Here is a 25567-nt window from a genome sequence, read left to right as displayed (position 1 = left end):
GCCAAGAAAAGTGTGCTTTCTCCAGCACAGAGAACCACCTTTCTTGGTGTCATGTGGGATTCAGTGACAATGAGTTGTAAAAGAAATATAGCTAGGCCAGTCACTCACTGTAAAACAGTTTCAAAGGCTGTTGGACCTGATGGCAGCCGCGTACAACATTATACCGTTCGGCCTGCTGTACATGAGGCCCCTACAGTGGTGCCTCAAAACCAATGGGTTTTTCCCGAGGGAAAACCCACTTCGTACGTTCAGGATAACACAATGGTGTCTCCGTGCCTTGGTTATATGGAGGAGACTTAAGTTTCTATCCCAGGGTCCAGTGTTAGGTGCTCTTTGCCATCGAGTTTCGCTCTCGACAGATGCTTCCCTCACTGGCTGAGGAGCGGTAATGGAAGGCCGCTCAGCTCAGGGTCTGTGGAGGTCTTTCATGGCACATAAACTGCCTGGAGATGATCGCATGATGAAGCAGTCTTCAATACATTGAGACACTTCCTTCCAGACCTGAGGGGCCATCACGTGCTTGTTTGCACATACAACACGTCAGTGTTCTCCTGTAAATCATCAAGGGGGTCTGCGTTCACATCCACTATGCAGACTGGTGCATCAGATTCTCTAGTGGTCCCTAGGGAAATTGCTCTCCCTGAGAGCAGTCTATATTCCCGGACATCAGAATGTAGGAGCAGATATCCTGTCAAACAGGGGCTGAGGCCTGAGGAATGGAGGCCCCACACTGAGGTGGTGGAGCACATTTGGGGAGTTTATGGCCAGGCACAGGTGGATCTGTTCGCGTCTCAGGATACGACTCACTGTCCTCTATGGTTCTCCCTCATACATTCAGGCCCATTGGGAGTGGACGCAATGGTGCAGACATGGCCGAGGCTGTTCACATTTCCCCCAATTGCTCTGCTTCCAGGAGTTCTGGAGAAGGTCTGCCAGGATGGAGTTAGTGTTCTGTTGGTAGCTCTGTACTGGCCAAGCTGAGGGTGGTTTTCGAACCTAATTTCCCTTCTCAACGGCTCTCCCCTGGAACTGCCGGTCAGGAGGGACCTTCTATCTCAGGCGGGGGGAGCAATCCTCCATCCCGGTCCAGAAACATTCAACCTGTGATAGACTCTGGTCTCTCAGCCGAGGTTGATGAGACCATTTTGCACTCCAGAGCTCCGTCCACAAGGAAGTTATACATATATATAATATAAGCATACATATATAAGCTCCTTCAGTATTATCAGCAGTATTCGCGTTCTCAGGAGCTGATTACCCTCCTCCCTCCCCAGCTCTCTTATTCCCCTTGAATCAGAATAAATTCTCGAATTATGTTGTACTTTAAAATCTTGAATTAATGATATCTGCAATACATTCATGTTGGTTCTGTTCTGTTTACCCTTAGGGGGGTTATTACTGACGGGAGTTCTTGCCCAGAACAGAACCATACCGCCAATCCAAACTGTATGCTAATTGTCAGTCGAATTTGACGATAGTGGTCCTGACAGAAATAAAAAAAAAAGATCAAACACACCCAAAAGAAAAAAAAAAGAATAAGAAAAAAGGCAAAGATCAATTAAATTCAGTTAGCTATACATTAAGAAGAGTTGGAAATACTCATACATACAAGAGAAGCAAATCATGATATAAAAAGGGGTAATTTAGTTAAAAAATGTAAATGATTAAATGATTAATGGTTTGGTAGCAAGAAAATGTGAAAATAAGTTGGGAATCAAACTATTTCATGTCCTTCTACCTTATTCATTATATTACTAAAATCAGAGTTTGAAGATAAAGGTTTCCAAATATTCTCAACATTTGTCTTGTTTTAAGCACAAACTCACTTCAATTTGATGCATTTTTCTAGAAAAGAAGTCTTAATATCTTCAGTCATGTTGCTTCTCCAGTAAATGTATCTTGATTTAAGTGTGTTTAGATGTTTGTGCTGGAAAACAGGGTTTGTTCATGCAGCTGAGTGTTTTCTGTATGTGGTTATGGAGCGGAGCAATGGTTCATGAGTTTGTGTTTGTGTTCCTCAGGATCTGGTTCATGTCGGTTCAGTTACTCAGACCCCAGTATCATCGTCTCCTGCGGTCTGAACACCTCTGATGACTGGATAACCTTGGAAAAGATCAGGTTTTTATCTTATTTTAGGACACAGATCCCACACACCAGAGGTGTAAAGAGTACCTGAAAACCATACTTGCGTAAAAGTACAGATACCTTACAGCGAAAATGACTCCATTACAAGTTATAAGTCACCGATTTCAATACGACTTGAGTAAAAGTCTTAAAGCATCTGATTTTAACAGTACTTAAGTATTTTACTCATTCTGAATGTAGGCTCAAATATGCACCTTGACACCTAAGAGACATGTTAGTGAAAATAAGAAACAGTTGATTTGTAAGATGAGAAATCGTGTTTATTTTCTAAAATAAAAATAAAACTGAACGCCTAAATATTACAATAAATAAAGGTCGACACAACACCCTCTTAAACGTTTACAAACTCTCAAGTCTCAAGCTCAAGTGCACAAAAAGGACATAAGTATTTGAAGCATATCCTTTAAAAAGGTATCATAAATACAGTGGATAAATAAAATAATGTTAAGTAAAATTAAATAATCAAAGTCTACTTGCACTTGATGTGCTGGTTTCGGCCTCATCTCATATATGAAGCACCTGTGATTCACAACTACCTGCTAATGCACTCGCATCCATGTAAAGCAGCCTTGTTGACCTGTTTGGGAGAGTAAAGGCAAAACACACTTCAATGCCCTTAGATATCGCTTCTTTATAGCAGAAAGAAACTGCTGCAGAAAAAGTTAAGTGTAATGTGTGATTGCATTACTCATCACAAATGTATTGGAGTAAAAAGTACATTTACTTATTCAAAAATGTAGTCAAGTAGAGAGTAAAAGTTGCTAATATATTTGATACTGAGGAAAACTACAAAGTAGCCAAAAAGATACTTAAGAGCAGTAAGTCCAATACTTTACACCACTGCCACACACTCACAGCTCTAATGATTCACGCGTGTGTGAAAGACACAAGCTCTTGTGTGTGGATCTGACAGTGTTGTTGTTCTGGTCTGGCAGGGCTCCCACTAACACCAGTACTGTGGTTCATCTGGTGCCGCTGGTCGCCGGCTGTCGAGGCGAGTCTGTGCATCTGCGCTGGAGCCAGGAGCCGGCCCCGGGGCCCGACGGATACGAGTCCTGCTGGGGTCTGGACAACATACTGGTTCTGAACGGCGCTGAGCGGCCGCCGCTGCTGGAGGACAACCTGGACCCGCTGGACACGGCCAACTGGCTCTTCTTCCCAGGAGCCACCGTCAAGGTCACAAAAGAGCTTGTTATGCCAATAATAAAAGACTATATTTAAGTGTGAACTAGATGTAATGTTTTCAGACACTTAATTGACACTCATGTTAATTGCAATTAGATGAGAATGTATTATCGTCTGAATTCATACTGTCACGGCCTGCTCGTTCCCCACCGTAACATAAAGAGGATTACACATACAAACGAATGGTTTGCATTGCAAGATTATTTAATAAGAAAAAAAATTATTTGCAAAACTGAATAAGTTACAAAAATATAACACCATGTCTAAAAAAATAGTCCAATGGGTTAATGAATGTTGGTAAATATATTTATAATTAAACATTTGTAATGATGATGTTGTGATTTTAGACATTTAAAATATTAACTTGAAATGTAAATATCGAAAAAGACACTAGTTTAAATTATAATCAAGTGCGTTACATGCCCTTCAGTATTTTAGTCAACGCATCAAAATAAGTGCACGTCTTTTTACGTAACAACATAACAATTTAAAATGTTATTTAAAGTTCAAATTAATTTGACGTTATTACAAAGTGCACTTTTTAAAGTGTGTTAAGAGACAGTTCTGAAAGTGTGCTCTTTAAATGGCCTTTTATTTCATTAATATTGCATTATCTGCAAGTGCAGTTTTTAAAGATATACTTTTTAAGATTTGAAGTACATTACAAGTGCACATTCAGTGCGCCTCTTTTCACCAGGGATGGCTTTGAATCGAGGCAGACGCTCATTTCTTCACCGTCGGCACTTTATTTATGCAGTTTTGTCAGAAACCTCTGTAATTCTTCCTCTCGATTGACTCAACAGCATGCGTGTCAGTCGGAGGGAAACTCCCTGTATTTCCATGGTGGAGAAGGACTGGAGCACAGCTTCGCCTCCACGCGTGACGTGGACCTGCACCGGGAAGAGGGCCGCAGTTACTGGGAGGAAGACTTCGAGAGTCCTCTGACTGGGTAAAGCTTATGATCCAACGCAAATAACACTGGCATTGCTTTGAGGCAGATCATTCCAAAATCACAGCCTATCAGAAGAGCGCGTGGGCGGAGTCTCTCTGCAAACACACTGCACTCGCAACCAAATCAATCACAAATCACAGCCAATCAGAAGAGTGTGTGGGCGGAGTCTCTCTGCGAGCGCACTGCACTCGCAACCAAATCAATCACAAATCACAGCCAATCAGAAGAGAGTGTGGGCGGAGTCTCTCTTCAAACACAATGCACTCGCAACCAAATCAATCACAAATCACAGCCAATCAGAAGAGCGTGTGGGCGGAGTCTCTCTGTAAACGCACTGCACTCGCAATCAAATCAATCACAAATCACAGCCAATCAGAAGAGCGTGTGGGCGGAGTCTCTCTGCAAACGCACTGCACTCGCAAGCAAATCAATCACAAATCACAGCCAATCAGATGAGCCTGTGGGCGGAGTCTCTCTGCAAACGCACTGCACTCGCAAGCAAATCAATCACAAATCACAGCCAATCAGATGAGCCTGTGGGCAGAGTCTCTCTTCAAACACACTGCACTCGCAACCAAATCAATCACAAATCACAGCCAATCAGAAGAGCGTGTGGGCGGAGTCTCTCTGCAAACGGACTGCACTCGCAACCAAATCAATCACAAATCACAGCCAATCAGATGAGCCTGTGGGCGGAGTCTCTCTGCAAACGCACTGCACTCGCAAGCAAATCAATCACAAATCACAGCCAATCAGATGAGCCTGTGGGCAGAGTCTCTCTTCAAACACACTGCACTCGCAACCAAATCAATCACAAATCACAGCCAATCAGAAGAGCGTGTGGGCGGAGTCTCTCTGCAAACGCACTGCACTCGCAACCAAATCAATCACAAATCACAGCCAATCAGAAGAGCGTGTGGGCGGAGTCTCTCTGCAAACACACTGCACTCACAACCAAATCAATCACAAATCACAGCCAATCAGAAGAGCGTGTGGGCGGAGTCTCTCTGCAAACACACTGCACTCACAACCAAATCAATCACAAATCACAGCCAATCAGAAGAGCGTGTGGGCGGAGTCTCTCTGCAAACACACTGCACTCGCAACCAAATCAATCACAAATCACAGCCAATCAGAAGAGCACGTGGGCGGAGTCTCTCCACAAGCGCACTGCACTCGCAACCAAATCAATCACAAATCACAGCCAATCGAAAGAGAGTGTGGGCGGAGTCTCTCTTCAATAAATCCTTTTAGCTGCTCATTTTTTGTGACATCATGTGTTGATGAGGAGTGTGTTGATGAGGTGTGTGTTGATGAAGAGTGTGTTGATAAGGTGTGTGTTGATGAAGAGTGTGTTGATGAGGTGTGTGTTGATGAGGTGTGTTGATGAGGTGTGTGTTGATGAGGTGTGTGTTGATGAGGTGTGTGTTGATGAGGTGTGTTGATGAGGTGTGTGTTGATGAGGAGTGTGTTGATGAGGTGTGTGTTGATGAGGAGTGTGTTGATGAGGTGTGTGTTGATGAGGAGTGTGTTGATGAGGAGTGTGTTGATGAGGTGTGTGTTGATGAAGAGTGTGTTGATGAGGAGTGTGTTGATGAGGAGTGTGTTGATGAGGTGTGTGTTGATGAGGAGTGTGTTGATGAGGAGTGTGTAGATGAGGAGTGTGTTGATGAAGTGTGTGTTGATGAAGTGTGTGTTGATGAGGTGTGTGTTGATGAGGTGTGTGTTGATGAGGTGTGTGTTGATGAGGTGTGTGTTGATGAGGAGTGTGTTGATGAGGAGTGTGTTGATGAGGTGTGTGTTGATGAGGAGTGTGTTGATGAGGTGTGTGTTGATGAGGAGTGTGTTGATGAGGTGTGTGTTGATGAAGAGTGTGTTGATGAGGTGTGTGTTGATGAAGTGTGTGTTGATGAGGAGTGTGTTGATGAGGAGTGTGTTGATGAGGTGTGTATGCTGTTGATCTGCAGATGGGAGGTGTACGGAGCGGAGTACGGAGCTCAGTGTGGAGAGGTGGAGTCCGGATTAGCGCTCGTCTTTCTCGGAGATGGACAGAGGAAGGTTTGCACTCCATTCCTGAACACCAGCGCCTACGGAAACCTGCGATTCCACTTCACCATGGGTACGTCTTGCTCTGGCACTTGTTCATGCACATTATCTTCCTGCTGCCGTGTGTGTTCAGTGTCAAGTCAAGTCAAGTCTCCTTCATTTATACAGCGCTTTAACAACATAGATTGTTTCGAAGCAGCTTTACAGTGATAATAGGAGATTACAGTAACAGATTGTTTAGGCTTTACAGCAGCTCTAGAATAAAGTTATTGTCCAGCTAAAGTTTTGATCGATTCACTTCTGTTGCAAAGATCATTAGTTATTAACTTAGGGGCCGCTAACACGACACCATTTCAACTGAAAACAGAAAACTTTTAACGTGTTCTGGCCGTTCATTTGCACAACAACAGTGTTTGGTGGCTCGAGAACGCAAACCTTGAAACAGGTTCCAAATTTGGAAAACGTTATCATCTCCGTGTAAACTTCAAAAACGTGACAGTGTGGACGTGCATATTACGCGTTTAGTCTATAGTATGCGCATTTGAATATATACATCTTTCTTTACAAACTGACATCGCCAAATTACTTGTCTGGCATGCATAATAGAGAATGTTTAGTCGTATCCATGTGAACTAGAATCATTTTGATTAGGTTTTATCTGTACAGAGGCTAGTGGACACTTCAGGACTGCGTTGTCGTCGCGTCCAGGCGCAGATCCTTCATCAGATCTGGAGTGTGTGTGTGTGTGTGTGTGTGTGTGTGTGTGTGTGTGTGTGGGTGTGTCCAGGCGCAGGTCCTTCATCAGATCTGGAGTGTGTGTGTGTGTGTGTGTGTGTGTGTGTGTGTGTGTGTGTGGGTGTGTCCAGGCGCAGGTCCTTCATCAGATCTGGATCCGGCGGACTGCGTTAAACCTTTGTATAAACAGAGAGACTAATATTAGCGTAGATGCCATTCTTCTCATGATGTAACGAGTACATCAGGATTTATGGGAAGTGTTCCCGGTTCCAGCTGATCTAATCTATGCAGCCTAACACTGAATTATAGAAGTCTATAATGTGTTATGTGAATGCTATGTCAAAGAGATGTGTCTTTAGTCTAGCTTTGAACTGACAGAGAGTGTCTGCTTCCCGGACAATGGTAGGAAGACTGTTCCAGAGTTTTGGTGCTAAATAGGAGAAGGATCTACCGCCAGCAGTCGATTTAGATATTCTAGGTATTATCAACTGGCCGGAATTTTGAGATCGCAATAGACGTGAAGGACTATAATGCGTTAAGAGCTCGCTCAAGCACTGCGGTGCTAAACCATTTAGTGCTTTGTACGTGATCAGCAATATTTAAAAATGTATACAATGTTTAATAGGGAGCCAGTGCAGTTTTGACAGAACCGGGCTAATATGGTCATACTTCCTGGTTCTGGTAAGAACTCGAGCTGCTGCGTTTTGAACCAGCTGTAGTTTGTTTATTAAGCGTGCAGGGCAACCACCCATAATAGCATTACAATAATCTAGCCTTGAGGTCATGAACTAACTGTTCTGCATTTGTCATTGAGAGTGTCTGTGTGTTCAGTGTCTGTCTGTGTGTTCAGTATTGGGATCTGTGTGTTCACTGCAGGTGCTGGAGGCTGCGACCCTGGAGAATCCAGCAAGAATAATGTCGTCCTCTTTGGCCGCTCAGAGGGCAGGAAAGATCATGTGCTTCTGGACATTCTGCCATACTCCGCCTACAGGGTATAGATCTTATGTAGTGTATGTACAGATTTAGGTTAAAGACGACCTGTTCTGCTTTTTCCCATATTCATCTGTTTTTAGTGTGTAATGTTGCTGTATCCTCTATATCAGTGTCAGTGTTTCTGAACTCCTGAAACGCCTCCATTGTAGTCTTGAGTTTCTTCCGGGAATGAACACGTCACAATATTCCTCATTTAAATAATTAATGCGCAGAATAAAGGGGCGGGGCCTGGTTGAGTTAGTTTGTAGTGTGTTAAACTGGCGGTTATGGTAAGGGGCGGGACATTTCCCAAACACACTCAAAGCTCTCGACTAATCACAACACACTGCTCCAGCCGACCAATCAGAGCACAGTGTGCTTTTCAGAAGAAACAGGAAGTAAACAGAGCGTTACTGACAGACTGGGAAGAGAGGAGCTGCAACAATGGAGAATATGAGGAAAATAATCAACATTCAAGCAGGAAAACCTGCTCTAGTAGAGCCTGAAACAACATCAAGACTCTGTAAAAGGGCGTAACAGGTCCTGTTTAAAGTAACCATTTTCAACAGTTGCATGTTCTGTTTGGAATGTATGGTGTTTCTCTTTCCTCTGATATCACATTCATTCAGACGTCCTCGACATGTCTTTGCTCTTTCCAGACTCCCACAGTTGTGTCCGTTGGTTTGCCCACAGAGCTCCAGACTGCAGCCACTCAGTTCTGTCTGGAGCAGAAATCTCACGGCGGGGCGAAGCGTCATGTTTGGGCACTGGACTTCCTTCAGCTGCTGCCGGTGCTGCCCGGCGCAAACACACACCTGGTGCAGTTCTCCATCAACCTCGGCTGCGGCGCGTATCAGCCGGCCAACAGGTGCGGTGCACACACACACACACACACACACACACACACACACACACACACACACACACACACACACAAACACACACACACACACACACACACACACACACACACACACACACACACACACAACACACACACACACACACACACACCTGGTGCAGTTCTCCATCAACCTCGGCTGCAGCGCGTATCAGCCGGCCAACAGGTGCGGTGCACACACACACACACACACACACACACACACACACACACACACACACACACACACACACACCTGGTGCAGTTCTCCATCCAGCTCGGCTGCGGTGCGTATCAGCCGGCCAACAGGTGCGGTGCACACACACACACACACACACACACACACACACACACACACACACACACACACACACACACACCTGGTGCAGTTCTTCATCAACCTTGGCTGTGGCGCGTATCAGCCGGCCAACAGGTGCAAGCGTGCACACACACACACACACACACACACACACACACCAGCATTCTGTCACAATCTCTTCTGTAACAGTAGAGAATAAAATTCAGAACAGAAAAGAAAATAACAATAGAATAAAATTGAATAAAAAATAATAGAATAGAATAGAATCGAAAAGAGAACAGAATATAATACTCATAGAACATAACAGAACACCACAGAATAGAATAGGAATAATATAACAGAATAGAATAGAGTAGAATAGAAGACATTAGAATAGAAAATAACAGAATATAATTGAAAAGAACAGAACAGAACAAAAGAAAAAAGAACAAAACAGAACAGAATAGATTAGATTGGAACAGAAAAGAAGAGAACAGAACAGAATATTATAGAGTAGAGTAGAATAGAATGTAAGAGAACGAAAACAGCAGAATAAATCAGAACAGACTAAAATAGAGTAGAATAGAAAAGGACAGAACAAAAAAGAACAGAATAGAAAATAACAAAATAGAATAGAATAGAAAGGTACAGAATGGAACAGAATAGAACAGAACAGAATATACACATCAGAAAAGAATAGAATAGAATAGAACAGAACAGAATATAAACATATCAGAATAGAATAGAATAGAATTGAATAGAATGCAAGAATACGAAAGAGCAGAATAAAACAGAACAGACTAAAATATATTGAATAAAAAAGGACAGAACAAAAAAGAACAGAACAAAAAAGAACAAAATAGAATAGAATAGAATAAAATAGAATAGAAAACAACAGAACAGAACCCTAACCCATAACGGAATATAATAGAAAAGAGGACAGAATACAAAAAATAGAACAGCACAGAATAGAATGGAATAGAATAGAATAGAACAGAATAGAACAGAAAGGAACAGAACTAACCCTAACCCTAGCCCTAACCCATAACGGAATAGAATAGAAAAGAGAACAGAATACAAAAAATAGAACAGCACAGAATAGAATTGAATATATTAGAACAGAAAAGAAGAGAACAGAATACAATGGAATAAAACAGAATATCACAGAATAGAATAGTATAGAATAGAATAGAGTAGAATAGAATGGAAGAGAACAAGGAGAGTGGCATAAAACATAACAGACTAAAATAGAGTAGAATAGAAAAGGACAGAACAAAAAAGAACAGAATAGAAAATAACTGAATAGAATAGAATAGAAAAGTACAGAATGGAATAGAATAGAACAGAACAGAATATAAACATCAGAAAAGAATAGAATAGGATAGAACAGAACAGAACAGAATATAAACATATCAGAATGGAATAGAATAAAATATCCACACCCTTGTCTTGTGTGGACTTACGTTATTTCCTGTTCTGTGCCATGTTTTGTAGTCCTTTGTAGTTTTTCTTGTTGATTAGTTGAAAAATAGAACAGAACAGAACAGAACAGAACTAACCCTAACCCATAACGGAAAAGAGAACAGAATTCAATAGAATAGAATATAAAATAGAACAGAATATCACAGAATAGAATATTAAATAACAGAGCAGAAGAAAAAATAATAGAATAGAAAAAACAGCACAGAAAAACAGAAAATAACACAATAGAAAATAATAAAAAATAACAGAATATAATAGAATAGAAAAGAGGACAGAATACAATACAAATAGAGCAGAACAGCACATAATAGAATAGAATAGAATAGAAAATAACAGAATAAAAAATAACAGAACAAAAGAACTCAATAGAACAGATTAGAACAAAACAAAACAAAACAGAAAATGAACAGCAACGATAGCATTAAAGATGTTTGTTTCCCGTTCTTCATCACAGCATTAATCTGGAGTTCTCCACGAATCAGGGCCGCTCCTGGTCCCTCCTGCACACCGAGTGTCTCCCGGATCTGTGTGTGGGATCACACCAGCCGCACAGCAGCATCTACTCCTCAGAGAACTACAGCGGGTCCGTCACTGCGTCTGCTCACACACCTCTCACGTCTGTCTGTCTCTTATCATGTGTTTAATCTGTGTGTGTGTGTGTGTGTGTGTGTGTAGCTGGACGAGGATCAGCATTCCTCTGCCCAACGCCGCGCTCACCGAGAGCACTCGCTTCCGCTGGAGACAGACCGCTGTGGGAACCAGCAACATGTGGGCCATCGACAACAGTAAGAGCCAGAACATTCAGTGAACACAGCTTCAGCTTAACTGATGGAGACATTGTTCACGCCTGTTGTGTGTGTGTTTTCCAGTCTATATCGGGCCGTCCTGTTTGCGCTTCTGCTCCGGTAGAGGACACTGTTCACGCACCGGCTGCAAGTACGAATTCTCTTCCGTCCAGACACTCTTTTCACTGTGAAAAACAGCAACACCTCACCGGGAAGTGTGTGTTTTCCACATTTCCTCAGGTGTGACCCTGGTTTCAGCGGTCCTGCGTGTGAGTTGGCATCTCAGACCTTCCCTGCGTTCCTGTCGGAGAGTTTCTCGAGTGTGAGGCTGTCGTCCTATCACAGCTTCTCCTCGCTGCGGGGGTCAGAGGTCAGCTTCGCCTGCGGGGTGTTGGCCAGTGGGAAAGCGCTGGTGTTCAACAGAGACAGTAGAAGACACATTATTACAACCCCACTGGACAGCTCACAGGCCAGGTACACACACACACACACACACACACACACACACACACACACACACACACACACACACACACACACACACCTGTCCTCTCTCTCTCCAGGTATCTTCAGTTCACCCTCAGGCTGGGCAGCCGCAGCACCTCCAGCTCGTGTCCCGCTCCGGATCAGCCGGGAGAAGGAGTTCTGCTGCATTACTCCTCAGATAATGCCATCACCTGGACACTCCTGCAGCATTACTCTTATCAGGGCTTCCACGAGCCCAGGTGCGGCACACTGAACACACCGACTCAAAGCAGCTTCACAGAACCAGACAGGAAAATAGCAGAATCACTGATCAAACTTCATCAAATATGAGACAAACTCACAGTGCAGTCAGATCAGCAATATTATCACTTTATTTCAACAGTTCAGTTCAGATTTTCTAACTCTGAGTAACTGTGCAACTCCATGTCAACTATCAGTCATTAGAGTATTAGTAGACTGATGTTAATATCTGATAACTCTTTATTCTGATGCTCCTCTACAGATATTCTACTGACTAGAAGTAACTTTACAACTACAGGTCAACTTATTCTCCTACCCTGAACCTAACAGTCTACTAATACTCTAATGCGAGCTAGTCGACATGTAGTTGCAAAGTTACTTATAGTCAGTAGAATATCTAAAGTGGATTATTGAAATAAAGTGTTCCCTGAAAAGCAGCCTAAATCACAGAGATAGAGATTTGTGTGATCGGCTCATCGACTGGTTTTGTTTGTTGATGGTTCGATTGAATTGGACTCTCTTCTCTCAGGATTGTCTCGGTGGAACTTCCTCCCGGGGCCCGTAAGTTCGGGGTCCAGTTTCGTTGGTGGCAGCCGTACCACTCGGGCCGCGGGCAGGACGTCTGGGCTGTGGATGAGATCAGCATGACCTCGGTCCTCTTCAACATCATCAGCCTGGACTTCAGTAATGTGTTGGACGTGACTCAGAGCCTGGGCTTCTACCTGGGGAACGTGCAGCCGTACTGTCAGCACGACTGGACTCTCAGGTACTGCTACATGTGCACCACACACACACACACACACACACACACACACACACACACACACTTACTCACTCACTCATCTGCATTCACAGGATTCTGGCTTTTAAAGTCGTTTAAGCCAGGGGTTTTCAGTCTCTCAGAGGCCACGGGCCAGAGATATAATCTTCATCATCATCATCATCATCATCATCATCATGCCAGGGACCCCATCCTAAAATTTAAAAGGCAACTAGTATATATTTTCATGTAGGTTCAATGGGGTTCTATATAAAACGTCTCGGTTACGACTGTTACCTTAGTTCCCCGAGAAGGGAACGAGACGATGCGTCGATGACGCTTTTGGGAACGCCTCCTGTGTGATTGCGTCTGAAGCATCTATGTCAACTAGTCCAATGGCGGGAGTGAGCGTCACAGGCGGGTGACGTCATGACCAGGAAAGGATAAAAGCACATCCGGTGCAACCGACACTAGCTTTGAAATATGCCGAAGCAATTCGATCACAGGAATGAAGGAAGTATGGCAGAGCGACGCATCGTCTCGACGTCTTGAAGAGAGGTTCCAGATAACAAGGCTTTAGAGGCCGCCATACTCCTAGTAGAGTGAGCTCTAACCTCCAGAGGACACGGAAGATCAGATGACTCATAGGCAAGAGAGATAGCCTCGACTATCCATTTGCTCATAGTCTACTTAGAAGCAGGAAGACCTTGCTTAGGTGATCCGAAACAGACAAATAATTGGTCGGACTTCCTCCAGGAAGAAGTCCGATGAACATAAGTGTCCAATGCTCGCACTGGACACAAAAAGTTCAACTTTTCCTGGTCCGAAGATGTAAATGGAGGAGGACAGAAAGCCTGTAGCACAATAGGCCTCGGAATATTGGTCGGTACGTTAGGAACGTATCCCTGCTTAGGTAAAAGAAAAGCTTTGACCATCCCAGGTGCAAATTCAAGGCAGGTGGGAGAAACCGAGAGGGCCTGAAGGTCTCCGACTCTTTTAAGGGATGAAATAGCAAGAAGAAATATGGTCTTAAATGTGAGAAACTTCTCTGAGACTGACTCTAGAGGTTCAAATGGAGCCCTAGAAAGGCCTTCTAATACTATTACAAGGTCCCAGGCCGGCACCCTAGTGCATGTTGCAGGTCTCAACCTCAACGTGCCACGAAGGAAACGAGTAATAAGTGGGTCTCGACCCAGAGATGTACCCCCCACCGGGGAGTGGAAAGCCGCAATGGCCGCCACATAAACCTTTAAGGTGGATGGGCATAGACCTGATGAGAAACGGTCTTGTAAAAACTCAAGTACTGACCCAACAGAACAGTGGATAATGTTGCACTGCTGCTGGTGACACCAAGTAGAAAAGACATTCCATTTGAGTAAATAAAGTTTCCTCGTAGCTGGAGCTCTGGAGCTAAGAATGGTCTCCACAACCTCGGTTGAGAGACCACTCTCTATGAGTTGTGCCCCCTCAGGGGCCATACCCACAACTTCCAAATCTCTGGCCGGGGGTGAAATATAGTGCCCCCGGCCTGAGTGGACAGTGCGTCATATGCTGAGACGCAATCAGATCCACCTCTGCCTGGCCGTAAAATTCCCAAATGATCTCCACCGCCTCGGGGTGGAGTCTCCATTCCCCTGGCCTCAGCCCCTGCCTCGACAGGGTGTCTGTTCCTATATTCTGAATACCTGGTATATACACTGCCCTCAGAGAGCATAATTTCGGCCCGGCCCCCATGATTTCTGTGGGGGGGCGCGGGGCGTGACACTCTCCTTTTGTTGCGCACGATATGAGGAGCATGCCGGCTGGGGCTGCTCACGCCCAGCAGGGGGTTTAGATCGGCAAGGGAGACATTTTTTGAATGCCTCCGAATGCTTTTTAGTCTCCTGAAATCTTTCGACTACTTCATTTACTGCTTCACCAAACAGACCATCGGGAGTTAACGGAGCATCCAGAAGAAAAGATCTATCTTTGTCTTTGATCTCAGATAAATTCAACCAAAGATGCCTTTCAATTGCTCTGGCGGTCTCTTTGGTAGCTCTAAGAGACAAATCAGTAGCGCGACGAAGTTCTCGAATTTCGTCACTATTAACTCCCTCACTCTTATCTATATCCCCCAGCAGGCCAGCCTGATATGCCTGAAGCAGCACCATAGTGTGAAGGCACGCTCCAGCCTGACCTGCTGCCGTATAAGCTTTACCCTATAACGTGGAAGTTGTTTTTAATGGTTTAGTGGGCAAAACTGGAGCCTTCATGGACGATACTGAACCAGGAGACAGATAGCTCGCGAGCGTTTGTTCTGCCCGGGGGATTGATCCATAACCAAACTCGTTCATACCCTTTATATTTGAATATACATTAACTTTAGGGCTGAACAAACGTGAAGAGTATGGCTTGTTCCACGATCTAGACAGCTCACTGTGCAGATCGGGAAAGAAAGGCAGGCTCCGTGATGGAGGTGAAATATTAGATGGCAGGAAAGGCTCGTCTAATTTACTTCTGGGACGAGCGCCCTGTTTCTCTGCTGGCCATGATATGTGTAATTTTTCAACAGCTCTAGAAATCACATCCACCAACTCCTCATGTGCTGGGGAAAGAGATGGCGATTCCTCTTCCCCCCTGATTGTGTCACCTTCAATACTGAGCACATCTACCTCCTCAGAGGAAGAGCACTGCAGCATTGGGCTCTCTCCCCGGGCGGAAGAAGCCACAGGGCGGGCTTCCGACACCGGGGATTGAGCCATGGATCTCCCAGGTAAGGGAGGAGAAAGGGTCCTCGGACGTGTCTCCATCCACGCTGAGAGATCCATTTGCGATCCCCAGGAATGGCTTCTCCGCTCTGCCTCAGCAGAAGCGGGTCCTGCACCCTGAGGATCGCGAGCCTCGCCACTTTCAGTGTCAAAAAGTGACAGGCGGGAGCGGAGCGTGAGAAGTGGCAGCTTCTCGCAATGCTGGCAATCAGCCCCCTCAAAGGCTGATACTGCATGCTCCACTCCCAAACAAATCACACAAAGCTCGTGTGTATCCCCACCCGTTAAATAACGCGGGCAGGGAGGAACACAGGGCTTGTAGATTTGTTTTGCCATAATATAAACATTGTACGACAGACAACAGTAAATATGACAGACAGGTTTGACACAGATCGCTTGCTGAGGCAACAGAAGCTAGTGCCGGTTGCACCGGGTGTGCTTTTATCCTTTCCTGGTCATGACATCACCCGCCTGTGACGCTCACTCCCGCCATTGGACTAGTTGACGTAGATGCTTCAGTCGCAATCACGCAGGAGGCATTCCCAAAAGCGTCATCGACGCATCGCGAGTTCCTCGATGGGGAACTCTCCTGACTCCATTTAAGCCCTCTGGGGATCTACGGTCATTTTTGAGCAAAACATTTTACGTTGTTTTTTCTTTTACTTCATTGAAATGGTACGAAACTTGGTAAAGGTTTTGGCACTTGCTATGTGAACACACACAAAAAATCATGGACATGATTCGAAAAGGTTAAATGGTCCTGAAAAAAATTGTCACACTTGTGTTTCTCGCAGTCAAAAATAAGTGTATTGGAAATAAATGGGAGACCAATTTCATCTAGTGGAAACTTTTGGTACTGCAGCAAAACAACATCACACTGAAAGCTAATTTTCTGAGATTTCAGGCTCAAATTTGGAACACAACTTTCCAAGTTTTTTTCTTGCAGTTTTAGAGTAAAACATGTTTTTGAAAATATAGATTTCATATAAAAATTTAAAAGTTTTTTTTTTTCATTTTTCATAACAATAAACGTAAAAATTCTGTAACTTTTTTTAAAGTTCACTTTTTTCAACTTTTTACACTTCAGCAAGAATTTGCCACGTGTCGTCTTAAAAAATAGATCAAACTTAAGTCTGTGCTTTAAAGCATTCAAGATTTACGACAGTTTAAGGAAATTTAATTTTCAGGTCTATGCTCAAAACGTGAATAAATGGATTATGACTACTATATATAAATATAAATGTAGTAATGTAGTACCATAAAATCCCCTAAAAATACAAACTATTAAATAAAAAACATAATCAAACTAAAATATAGTACATTCCTTTAATAAAAAAAAATTAATAAAAAAAATCTGTCATTTTTGACCATCACGCGAAGAGCACCAATCAAAGGGATGGAAAATTGCTTTTGTATGCAGAGCAAAAACAGAAAGAATATTTCTGCAGTTAATAATGCATTGATATCCAAACAGTCCCAGCACTTCCTTTCGGCCAGTTCAGAATGACAGTGTAAGCCACAATGATGCAAATATTTGCTCAGTTTTTCAGGAGATCACGGCTCGGCCTCCAGCATTCGCTATGTGGAAACCCAGTCCATGCAGATCGGCGCGTCCTACATGATCCAGTTCTCGCTGGTCATGGGCTGCGGACGGGAGCCTTCACCGCACATCGACACGCAGGTTCGCCTGGAGTTTTCCACCAATCACGGCTTGACTTGGCATCTTGTCAAAGAGGTGAGAACACCAAGATATCCTCTAAAGCACCAGACCTAAAGGCACCATGGTGTTGCCATGTTTTTGTGATTTGGAGTATGATGTAAAAACCATGATAATCACTGGTTACAGAACAGAAGTTCACTGAGTCTTGGTGCCTCCATGGCACTTTTCATAAGGATTGGAGAAGAATTATAACTCAGATTATAGATTATTCTTTGAGAAAACACTGTTTGTGCTGTCTGGCCCGTGTGTGAGGTGTGTTTTCTCATGGTTTGTTGGTGTAGGCCTGTCTGCCAGGCATGCCGAGCTGCTCTGAGTTCACTGCCTCCAGCGTCTACCATCCGTCTGAGTTCACTGACTGGAGACGGATCACGCTTCCTCTGCCTTACAAAACCTGGTGAGACACAAACCACACACTGAACTTGGACTTTACTACCCGTGCTTTGATTCATTGACTCCTGTGAAGATGATTTGACTATTAGATTATTAAAAGGATGAGCAAAGTTCCAAAGTCCCTCTAGCGGGAGTTCTTCTCTATATCAGTGTCAGTGTTTCTGAACTCCCTGAAACGCCTCCATTGTAGTCTTGAGTTTTCTTCTGGGAACAAACACGTCAAGATATTCCTCATTTAAATAAATCTAATATTACATTAGAAAATATAAATAACAGTTGTTTCTCTGTATCATCTGCATGAGCCGCAATGAATCCCGGTAATCATTGTTTGTGGCTATATTTCAGAAGAATATTTATTTTATGTTTTTTTTTCAGTTTCACTTCATTTTAATAGTCCACTTTAGACATTCTACTAATTTTAAGTAACTGAGCAAGTACAGGTCAATTTATTCTACTAACCCAAACTAACAGTGTGCTAATAATCTGAGAGTTAGTTGACATATAGTTGCAAAGTTACTTATAGTTAGTAGAATGTCTAAAGTGGACCATCAAAAATAAAGTGTAAACTTTTTTATTTAGGTTAGGTTTTGGTGAATATTTATAGATGATAAACACCATAGACGTAATCCCATGGCCAGTTTTGCTCATATTGAGCACTGTACATTACAGAGAAGAGATGGTTCAGTTCAGTTTTAGTTTATTTGTCCCTTAGGAAATTAGTTTTTGCACAGGTGCCACACATCACATAAACACAAGCAACACACAGCACACAAGTAGACAAGTTAAAAAAGGCAAATAGTTACAGACTATTCAACATTAAAATAGCAGTTGGTATAAATGAATTTTTGAACCTCTTAGTTTCAGCTGTGGTATTTCAGTTTCAGATGGTGGTATTTTTCCAGTGTTTGTGTCTCTTCATAGGCCCATATGCATTTCCAGTGTTTCCGTGTCATGTCTCACTCTGGTTTAATGCTGTTTTGCGGCTTCAGGTCGAGTGCGACACGCTTCCGATGGATCCAGAATTACTACCAGGAGCAGGACGAGTGGGCGCTAGATGATATTTACATTGGGCAGCAGTGTCCACAGATGTGCCGAGGACACGGCTGGTGCGACCATGGACACTGCAGGTCAGAGACAGACACTACAGCAGCTTGGAGAGAACAATCAACTGCATTTACACACATGAAACACTTATTTACTCAAATAAAAAACTTAGTTTTGGTCGCACCAGATACATGGGCCTGACCGCGTCTTGAGTTTCCTGATTGTGTTTTGCTTTTATCTAAGCCTTGCTCTATAAATAGCATTTCATTTCTTTTGAGTTCTGTTTATATGATACACTACTGAGTGTGTGCGGTGTGACCTGTGTGACGGTGTGTTTGAGTGTGGGACGGTGTGACCTGTGTGTCGGTGTGACCTGTGTGTCGGTGTGGTTGAATGTGTGTGGTGTGACCTGTGTGACGGTGTGGTTGTGTGTGACAGCTGTGTGGTTGAGTGTGTGCGGTGTGACCTGTGTGACGGTGTGGTTGAGTGTGGGACGGTGTGACCTGTGTGACGGTGTGGTTGTGTGTGACGGTGTGGTTGAGTGTGGGACGGTGTGACCTGTGTGTCGGTGTGGTTGAGTGTGGGACGGTGTGACCTGTGTGACGGTGTGGTTGAGTGTGGGACGGTGTGACCTGTGTGACGGTGTGGTTGTGTGTGACGGTGTGGTTGAGTGTGTGTGGTGTGACCTGTGTGTCGGTGTGGTTGAGTGTGTGCGGTGTGACCTGTGTGTCGGTGTGGTTGAGTGTGTGCGGTGTGACCTGTGTGACGGTGTGGTTGAGTGTGACAGCTGTGGTTGAGTGTGTGCGGTGTGACCTGTGTGACGGTGTGGTTGAGTGTGTGCGGTGTGACCTGTGTGACGGTGTGACCTGTGTGTCGGTGTGACCTGTGTGTCGGTGTGGTTGAGTGTGTGCGGTGTGACCTGTGTGACGGTGTGGTTGTGTGTGACAGCTGTGGTTGAGTGTGTGCGGTGTGACCTGTTTGACGGTGTGGTTGAGTGTGTGCGGTGTGACCTGTGTGGTTGAGTGTGTGTGGTGTGACCTGTGTGTCAGTGTGGTTGAGTGTGTGCGGTGTGACCTGTGTGACGGTGTGGTTGAGTGTGGGACGTTGTGACCTGTGTGTCAGTGTGGTTGAGTGTGTGTGGTGTGACCAGTGTGACGGTGTGGTTGAGTGTGTGCGGTGTGACCTGTGTGACGGTGTGGTTGTGTGTGACAGCTGTGGTTGAGTGTGTGCGGTGTGACCTGTTTGACGGTGTGGTTGAGTGTGTGCTGTGTGACCTGTGTGTCAGTGTGGTTGAGTGTGTGCGGTGTGACCTGTGTGACGGTGTGGTTGAGTGTGGGACGTTGTGACCTGTGTGTCAGTGTGGTTGAGTGTGTGCTGTGTGACCTGTGTGACGGTGTGGTTGAGTGTGTGCGGTGTGACCTGTGTGACGGTGTGGTTGAGTGTGTGCGGTGTGACCTGTGTGACGGTGTGGTTGTGTGTGACAGCTGTGGTTGAGTGTGTGCGGTGTGACCTGTTTGACGGTGTGGTTGAGTGTGTGCGGTGTGACCTGTGTGACGGTGTGGTTGAGTGTGTGCGGTGTGACCTGTGTGACGGTGTGGTTGTGTGTGACAGCTGTGGTTGAGTGTGTGCGGTGTGACCTGTGTGACGGTGTGGTTGAGTGTGTGCGGTGTGACCTGTGTGACGGTGTGGTTGAGTGTGTGCGGTGTGACCTGTGTGGTTGAGTGTGTGTGGTGTGACCTGTGTGTCAGTGTGGTTGAGTGTGTGCGGTGTGACCTGTGTGACGGTGTGGTTGAGTGTGTGCGGTGTGACCTGTGTGACGGTGTGGTTGAGTGTGTGCGGTGTGACCTGTGTGACGGTGTGGTTGAGTGTGACAGCTGTGTGGTTGAGTGTGTGCAGTGTAACCTGTGTGACAGTGTGGTTGTGTGTGACAGCTGTGGTTGAGTGTGTGTGGTGTGACCTGTGTGACGGTGTGGTTGAGTGTGACAGCTGTGGTTGAGTGTGTGCAGTGTGACCTTTGTGACGGTGTGGTTGTGTGTGACGGTGTGGTTGAGTGTGTGGTGTGACCTGTGTGACGGTGTGGTTGTGTGTGACAGCTGTGGTTGAGTGTGTGTGGTGTGACCTGTGTGACGGTGTGGTTGTGTGTGACGGTGTGGTTGAGTGTGTGGTGTGACCTGTGTGACGGTGTGGTTGAGTGTGACAGCTGTGGTTGAGTGTGTGTGGTGTGACCTGTGTGACGGTGTGGTTGAGTGTGTGCTGTGTGACCTGTGTGACGGTGTGGTTGAGTGTGACAGCTGTGGTTGAGTGTGTGTGGTGTGACCTGTGTGACGGTGTGGTTGAGTGTGTGCTGTGTGACCTGTGTGACGGTGTGGTTGAGTGTGTGGTGTGACCTGTGTGACAATGTGGTTGAGTGTGTGTGGTGTGACCTGTGTGACGGTGTGGTTGAGTGTGTGTGGTGTGACCTGCGTGACGGTGTGGTTGAGTGTGTGGTGTGACCTGTGTGACGGTGTGGTTGAGTGTGTGCTGTGTGACCTGTGTGACGGTGTGGTTGAGTGTGTGTGGTGTGACCTGTTTGACGGTGTGATTGAGTGTGTGCGGTGTGACCTGTTTGATGGTGTGATTGAGTGTGACAGCTGTGGTTGAATGTGTGTGGTGTGACCTGTGTGACGGTGTGGTTGAGTGTGTGCTGTGTGACCTGTGTGACGGTGTGGTTGAGTGTGTGTGGTGTGACCTGTTTGACGGTGTGATTGAGTGTGTGCGGTGTGACCTGTTTGACGGTGTGATTGAGTGTGACAGCTGTGGTTGAATGTGTGTGGTGTGACCTGTGTGACGGTGTGGTTGAGTGTATGCGGTGTGACCTGTGTGACGGTGTGGTTGAGTGTGTGCTGTGTGACCTGTGTGATGTTGTGGTTGAGTGTGTGCTGTGTGACCTGTGTGACGGTGTGGTTGAGTGTGTGTGGTGTGACCTGTTTGACGGTGTGATTGAGTGTGTGCGGTGTGACCTGTTTGACGGTGTAATTGAGTGTGTGCGGTGTGACCGGTTTGACGGTGTGATTGAGTGTGACAGCTGTGGTTGAATGTGTGTGGTGTGACCTGTGTGACGGTGTGGTTGAGTGTGTGCTGTGTGACCTGTGTGACGGTGTGGTTGAGTGTGTGCGGTGTGACCTGTTTGACGGTGTGATTGAGTGTGTGTGGTGTGACCTGTTTGACGGTGTGATTGAGTGTGTGCGGTGTGACCTGTTTGACGGTGTGGTTGAGTGTGTGCGGTGTGACCTGTTTGACGGTGTGATTGAGTGTGACAGCTGTGGTTGAATGTGTGTGGTGTGACCTGTGTGACGGTGTGGTTGAGTGTGTGTGGTGTGACCTGTGTGACGGTGTGGTTGAGTGTGTGCTGTGTGACCTGTGTGACGGTGTGGTTGAGTGTGTGCGGTGTGACCTGTTTGACGGTGTGATTGTGTGTAACAGCTGTGGTTGTGTGTGTGTGAATCAGACTGAAGCTCATGGCTCTGCTCTGTTCTCAGGTGTGATGAAGGCTTCACCGGCTCAGACTGCCAGCCCTTCAACACTCTGGCCTCCAGTGTGCTCTCAGACTTCGAGTCGCAGGAATCCCTGATATCATCCTGGCGTGAGGTGACTGGAGGAGAGGTCGTGCCGCCTGACCAGGGCTGTGGTGTCGTTTCCTCAGGATCCTCTCTGTACTTCAGTCAGGTGTGATTACAGCCGTTACACAGTCTACTGTTTTACAGCACTGAGTCAGGGTTACAGATTGGTGATGCAGTTCTCATCATACCATCATTTTAAAATCAGTTAAAAGAACAAAGAATACAATAAGCGGTAACACTTGACAATAAGGGTACATGAATAATCAGTGGCTGCTGTTATTCATGCATGAATCCTTAAGGATTAAGGATGTTAAGGATAGCTCTACATTTGTTCATGATTAGTTCATAGCTTCACTAATCATGAGTTCATGTTGAAGTAACTATTAACTCAGGTATTAGTACAAGATTATTTATGTACCCTTCACGAGTTCCTTTGCCAATATAATCTTTAAGCTAATAAGGTTAAGCATATTTGGCTTGCTGTCCGCAGTGGAGGGGCTCGAGGAAGCAGCTTCAACTCGAGCTTAGATAAACCCCCAGTGGGACTACTAATGCTTAGATGATGAGTATAGTAGCGAGATGATATTGGTGGAGCTGGGGAGGTGGAAGGACGCCACAGCTGATGCTAGAGCGAGGTGAGCGGCTGTTTATATGCTCCGGCAGTTAATTGAAAGATTATATGGGTTCACTCCTCCTGAAATTACGTTGTGAACTTCACTTATTGTAAAGTGTTACCCAATAAGCTTATTCAGAAGGTGATGTTTTGAGAACCAGATAACTTTGAACTATTGTTCATTTAATGTCACTGAAGGAACGTTTGTTCATAACTTTGAGAGAATCTTGCCAGAACGTTCCCTGTGAGCTGAGAACCCATCATCATTATACAGACCGAGGCACAGATGACATGCAGGTCTGTGGTCATTGGCATGATGTCTCAGATGCTGCTGTATGTTGAAGTGTGTGTGTGTATGTTCAGGCTGGGCTGCGGCAGCTGGTCAGCTGGGATCTGGACACGGAGTGGGCGGAGTTTGTGCAGTTTTACCTGCGTATGGGCGGAGCCGGAGCCGAGTGCAACCAGGCGGACAGCAGGGAGGAGGGGCTTCTGCTGCAGTTCAGCAATGATGGTGGGATCAGCTGGGGTCTGATCGCTGAGATGTACTTCACTGACTTCACCAAACCTCGGTGAGGACCAGTCATCAACAAATACACTAACATACACCTGTGCCAAACATCCTACAAACACTGCATTCACTGTGCCAAACAATTCACTGGAATACATGCTTGTTACTTTGTTCTAAAAAGTGACGGGGAGTTTAAAAATAAGACTCTGTTTATCTAAGCTTTTTTACTTTAAAGGAATAGTTGACTTCAAAATGAAAATTCTGGCATCATTTACTCTCCCTCAAGTTGTTTCAAACCTGTATGAATTTTTTGAGGGTAAATTATAACAGAATTTTCATTTTGAAGTGAACTAATCCTTTAAGATCTCTGTGTAATACATCCAAACAATTCTTTCTTTCTTTCTTTCTTTCTTTCTTTCTTTCTTTTTTTCTTTCTTTCTTTCTTTCTTTCTTTCTTTCTTTCTTTCTTTCTTTCTTTTTTTTTCCTGAAAAAGTCATTTGATGTAAATATGCCGGCCCTACGCAGCCTATTCTGAGTGCAATATGTAAATTATCAATAGAAAAGCCTATCCAAACAATGGATCCGTTCACGCAGAACATGTTCTGTTGTTTATAACGCAGCAGACACAGCTGAGTGGAATAGAAGTAGGATTGAATGCTTAGGTCATAACAGGGCCGTAATCACCATTCGAACCACTGTTACCCACTCAAAGAAGAGTGAATGCATGCATATTTGCAAGTAGTTTAAATTGATTACTTCACAATGACAATTAGACCCAGAACTTTACATGAATAAATGTTTATATCATTCTGTGAGTGTAATGTGAGTGTTTGTGACTGGCTGATGTTGTTTGTCCACAGGTTTGTTCATTATGAGCTTCCCCTGGCCTCTAAAACGCCATGTACGCGCTTCCGCTGGTGGCAGCCGCTGCACTCTGGCGAGGGCTACGATCAGTGGGCCATCGATGACGTCATCATACTGTCCGAGAGAGAGAAGCATGTCATCCCGATGGCCGACCCCACGCTGCCTCAGGTCAGACTCTCCTCACGGATTAGAACAAAATTAAGCATAGCATCAGTTCTGGCAAGTCACGTTAGTCAGGCTCGCATCAGCTGATCCACGTCTACCTATAGGAATACGACACCTATCACTGTATTCATATATAAGCTCCTTCAGTATTATCAGCAGCTATCGCGTTCCCAGGAGCTGATTACCCTCCTCCCTCCCCAGCTCCTCCTCTCATCAGTCAGTTTGGCATTCTGATTCCCCTTGAATCAGAATAAATTCTCGAATTATGTTGTACATTAAAATTAATTAATGATTTCTGCAATACATTCATGTTGGTTCTGTTCTGTTCACCCTAAGGAGGGTTGTTGCTGCTCTTATCTAGGCTAGGCTGCATGGATGCGCAGGGAGTTCTTGCCCAGAACAGAACCATACCGCCAATCCAAACTGTATGCTAATTGTCAATCGTATTTGACGGTAGTGGTCCTGACAGAACTGATTCTACTGCAGTGTTCATGAAGAGATGAGAGAGAAACTCTGGTGTCTCCCTGCAGAACTTCTATGAGAAACCAGCGTATGATCATCCGCTCAACCAGATGAGTGTGTGGCTGATGCTGGGAAATGAAGGAATGGACAAGGACCGTAACGGCAGCTTCTGTGCTCCCACTCCCTCTGCCATAGTGTTCGGGCGATCGGATGGCGACCGGATGGCGGTGACTCGAGATCTGTCTCTCCGTCCTGGATACACACTGCAGTTCAAGGTACTGATGTAAGGCTACATGCAGGAATTCTTCTTTCTCTCTCTCACACACGCACACACATGCACACGCGCACGCGCACACACACACACACACACACACACACACACACACACACACACACACACACACACACACACACACACACACACACACGCGCGCGCGCGCGCGCGCATTCATCAACCCAATTAAACGAACCCATTAACCCAATTAATT

At 45.1% G+C, this 25567-nt stretch overlaps 1 protein-coding gene across 2 annotated transcripts in view; it reads left to right on the top strand.

Annotated features, from left to right (window-relative positions):
• Positions 1-25567, top strand: part of reln (reelin) — a 158685-nt gene that overhangs the window by 82482 nt on the left and 50636 nt on the right. For both annotated transcript variants that reach the window (XM_079873327.1, XM_079873328.1), the window contains exons 9-27: positions 2022-2118; positions 3081-3321; positions 4134-4279; positions 6250-6401; positions 7940-8055; positions 8695-8903; positions 11150-11278; positions 11371-11480; positions 11565-11631; positions 11721-11954; positions 12044-12205; positions 12736-12972; positions 17256-17448; positions 17715-17827; positions 18813-18950; positions 22386-22572; positions 23443-23648; positions 24449-24620; positions 25148-25354. In XM_079873327.1, the coding sequence (XP_079729453.1) occupies positions 2022-2118; positions 3081-3321; positions 4134-4279; positions 6250-6401; positions 7940-8055; positions 8695-8903; positions 11150-11278; positions 11371-11480; positions 11565-11631; positions 11721-11954; positions 12044-12205; positions 12736-12972; positions 17256-17448; positions 17715-17827; positions 18813-18950; positions 22386-22572; positions 23443-23648; positions 24449-24620; positions 25148-25354 (3116 nt within the window). The remainder of the gene's footprint in view (positions 1-2021; positions 2119-3080; positions 3322-4133; positions 4280-6249; positions 6402-7939; positions 8056-8694; positions 8904-11149; positions 11279-11370; positions 11481-11564; positions 11632-11720; positions 11955-12043; positions 12206-12735; positions 12973-17255; positions 17449-17714; positions 17828-18812; positions 18951-22385; positions 22573-23442; positions 23649-24448; positions 24621-25147; positions 25355-25567) is intronic.

Source organism: Squalius cephalus (genome assembly GCF_949319135.1).
Source record: "Squalius cephalus genome assembly, chromosome: 6".
In the NCBI taxonomy this organism is placed as follows: domain Eukaryota; kingdom Metazoa; phylum Chordata; class Actinopteri; order Cypriniformes; family Leuciscidae; genus Squalius; species Squalius cephalus.
The sequence above is the reverse complement of the archived record's forward strand: the minus strand, read 5'-3'. Positions and strand labels throughout refer to the sequence as shown.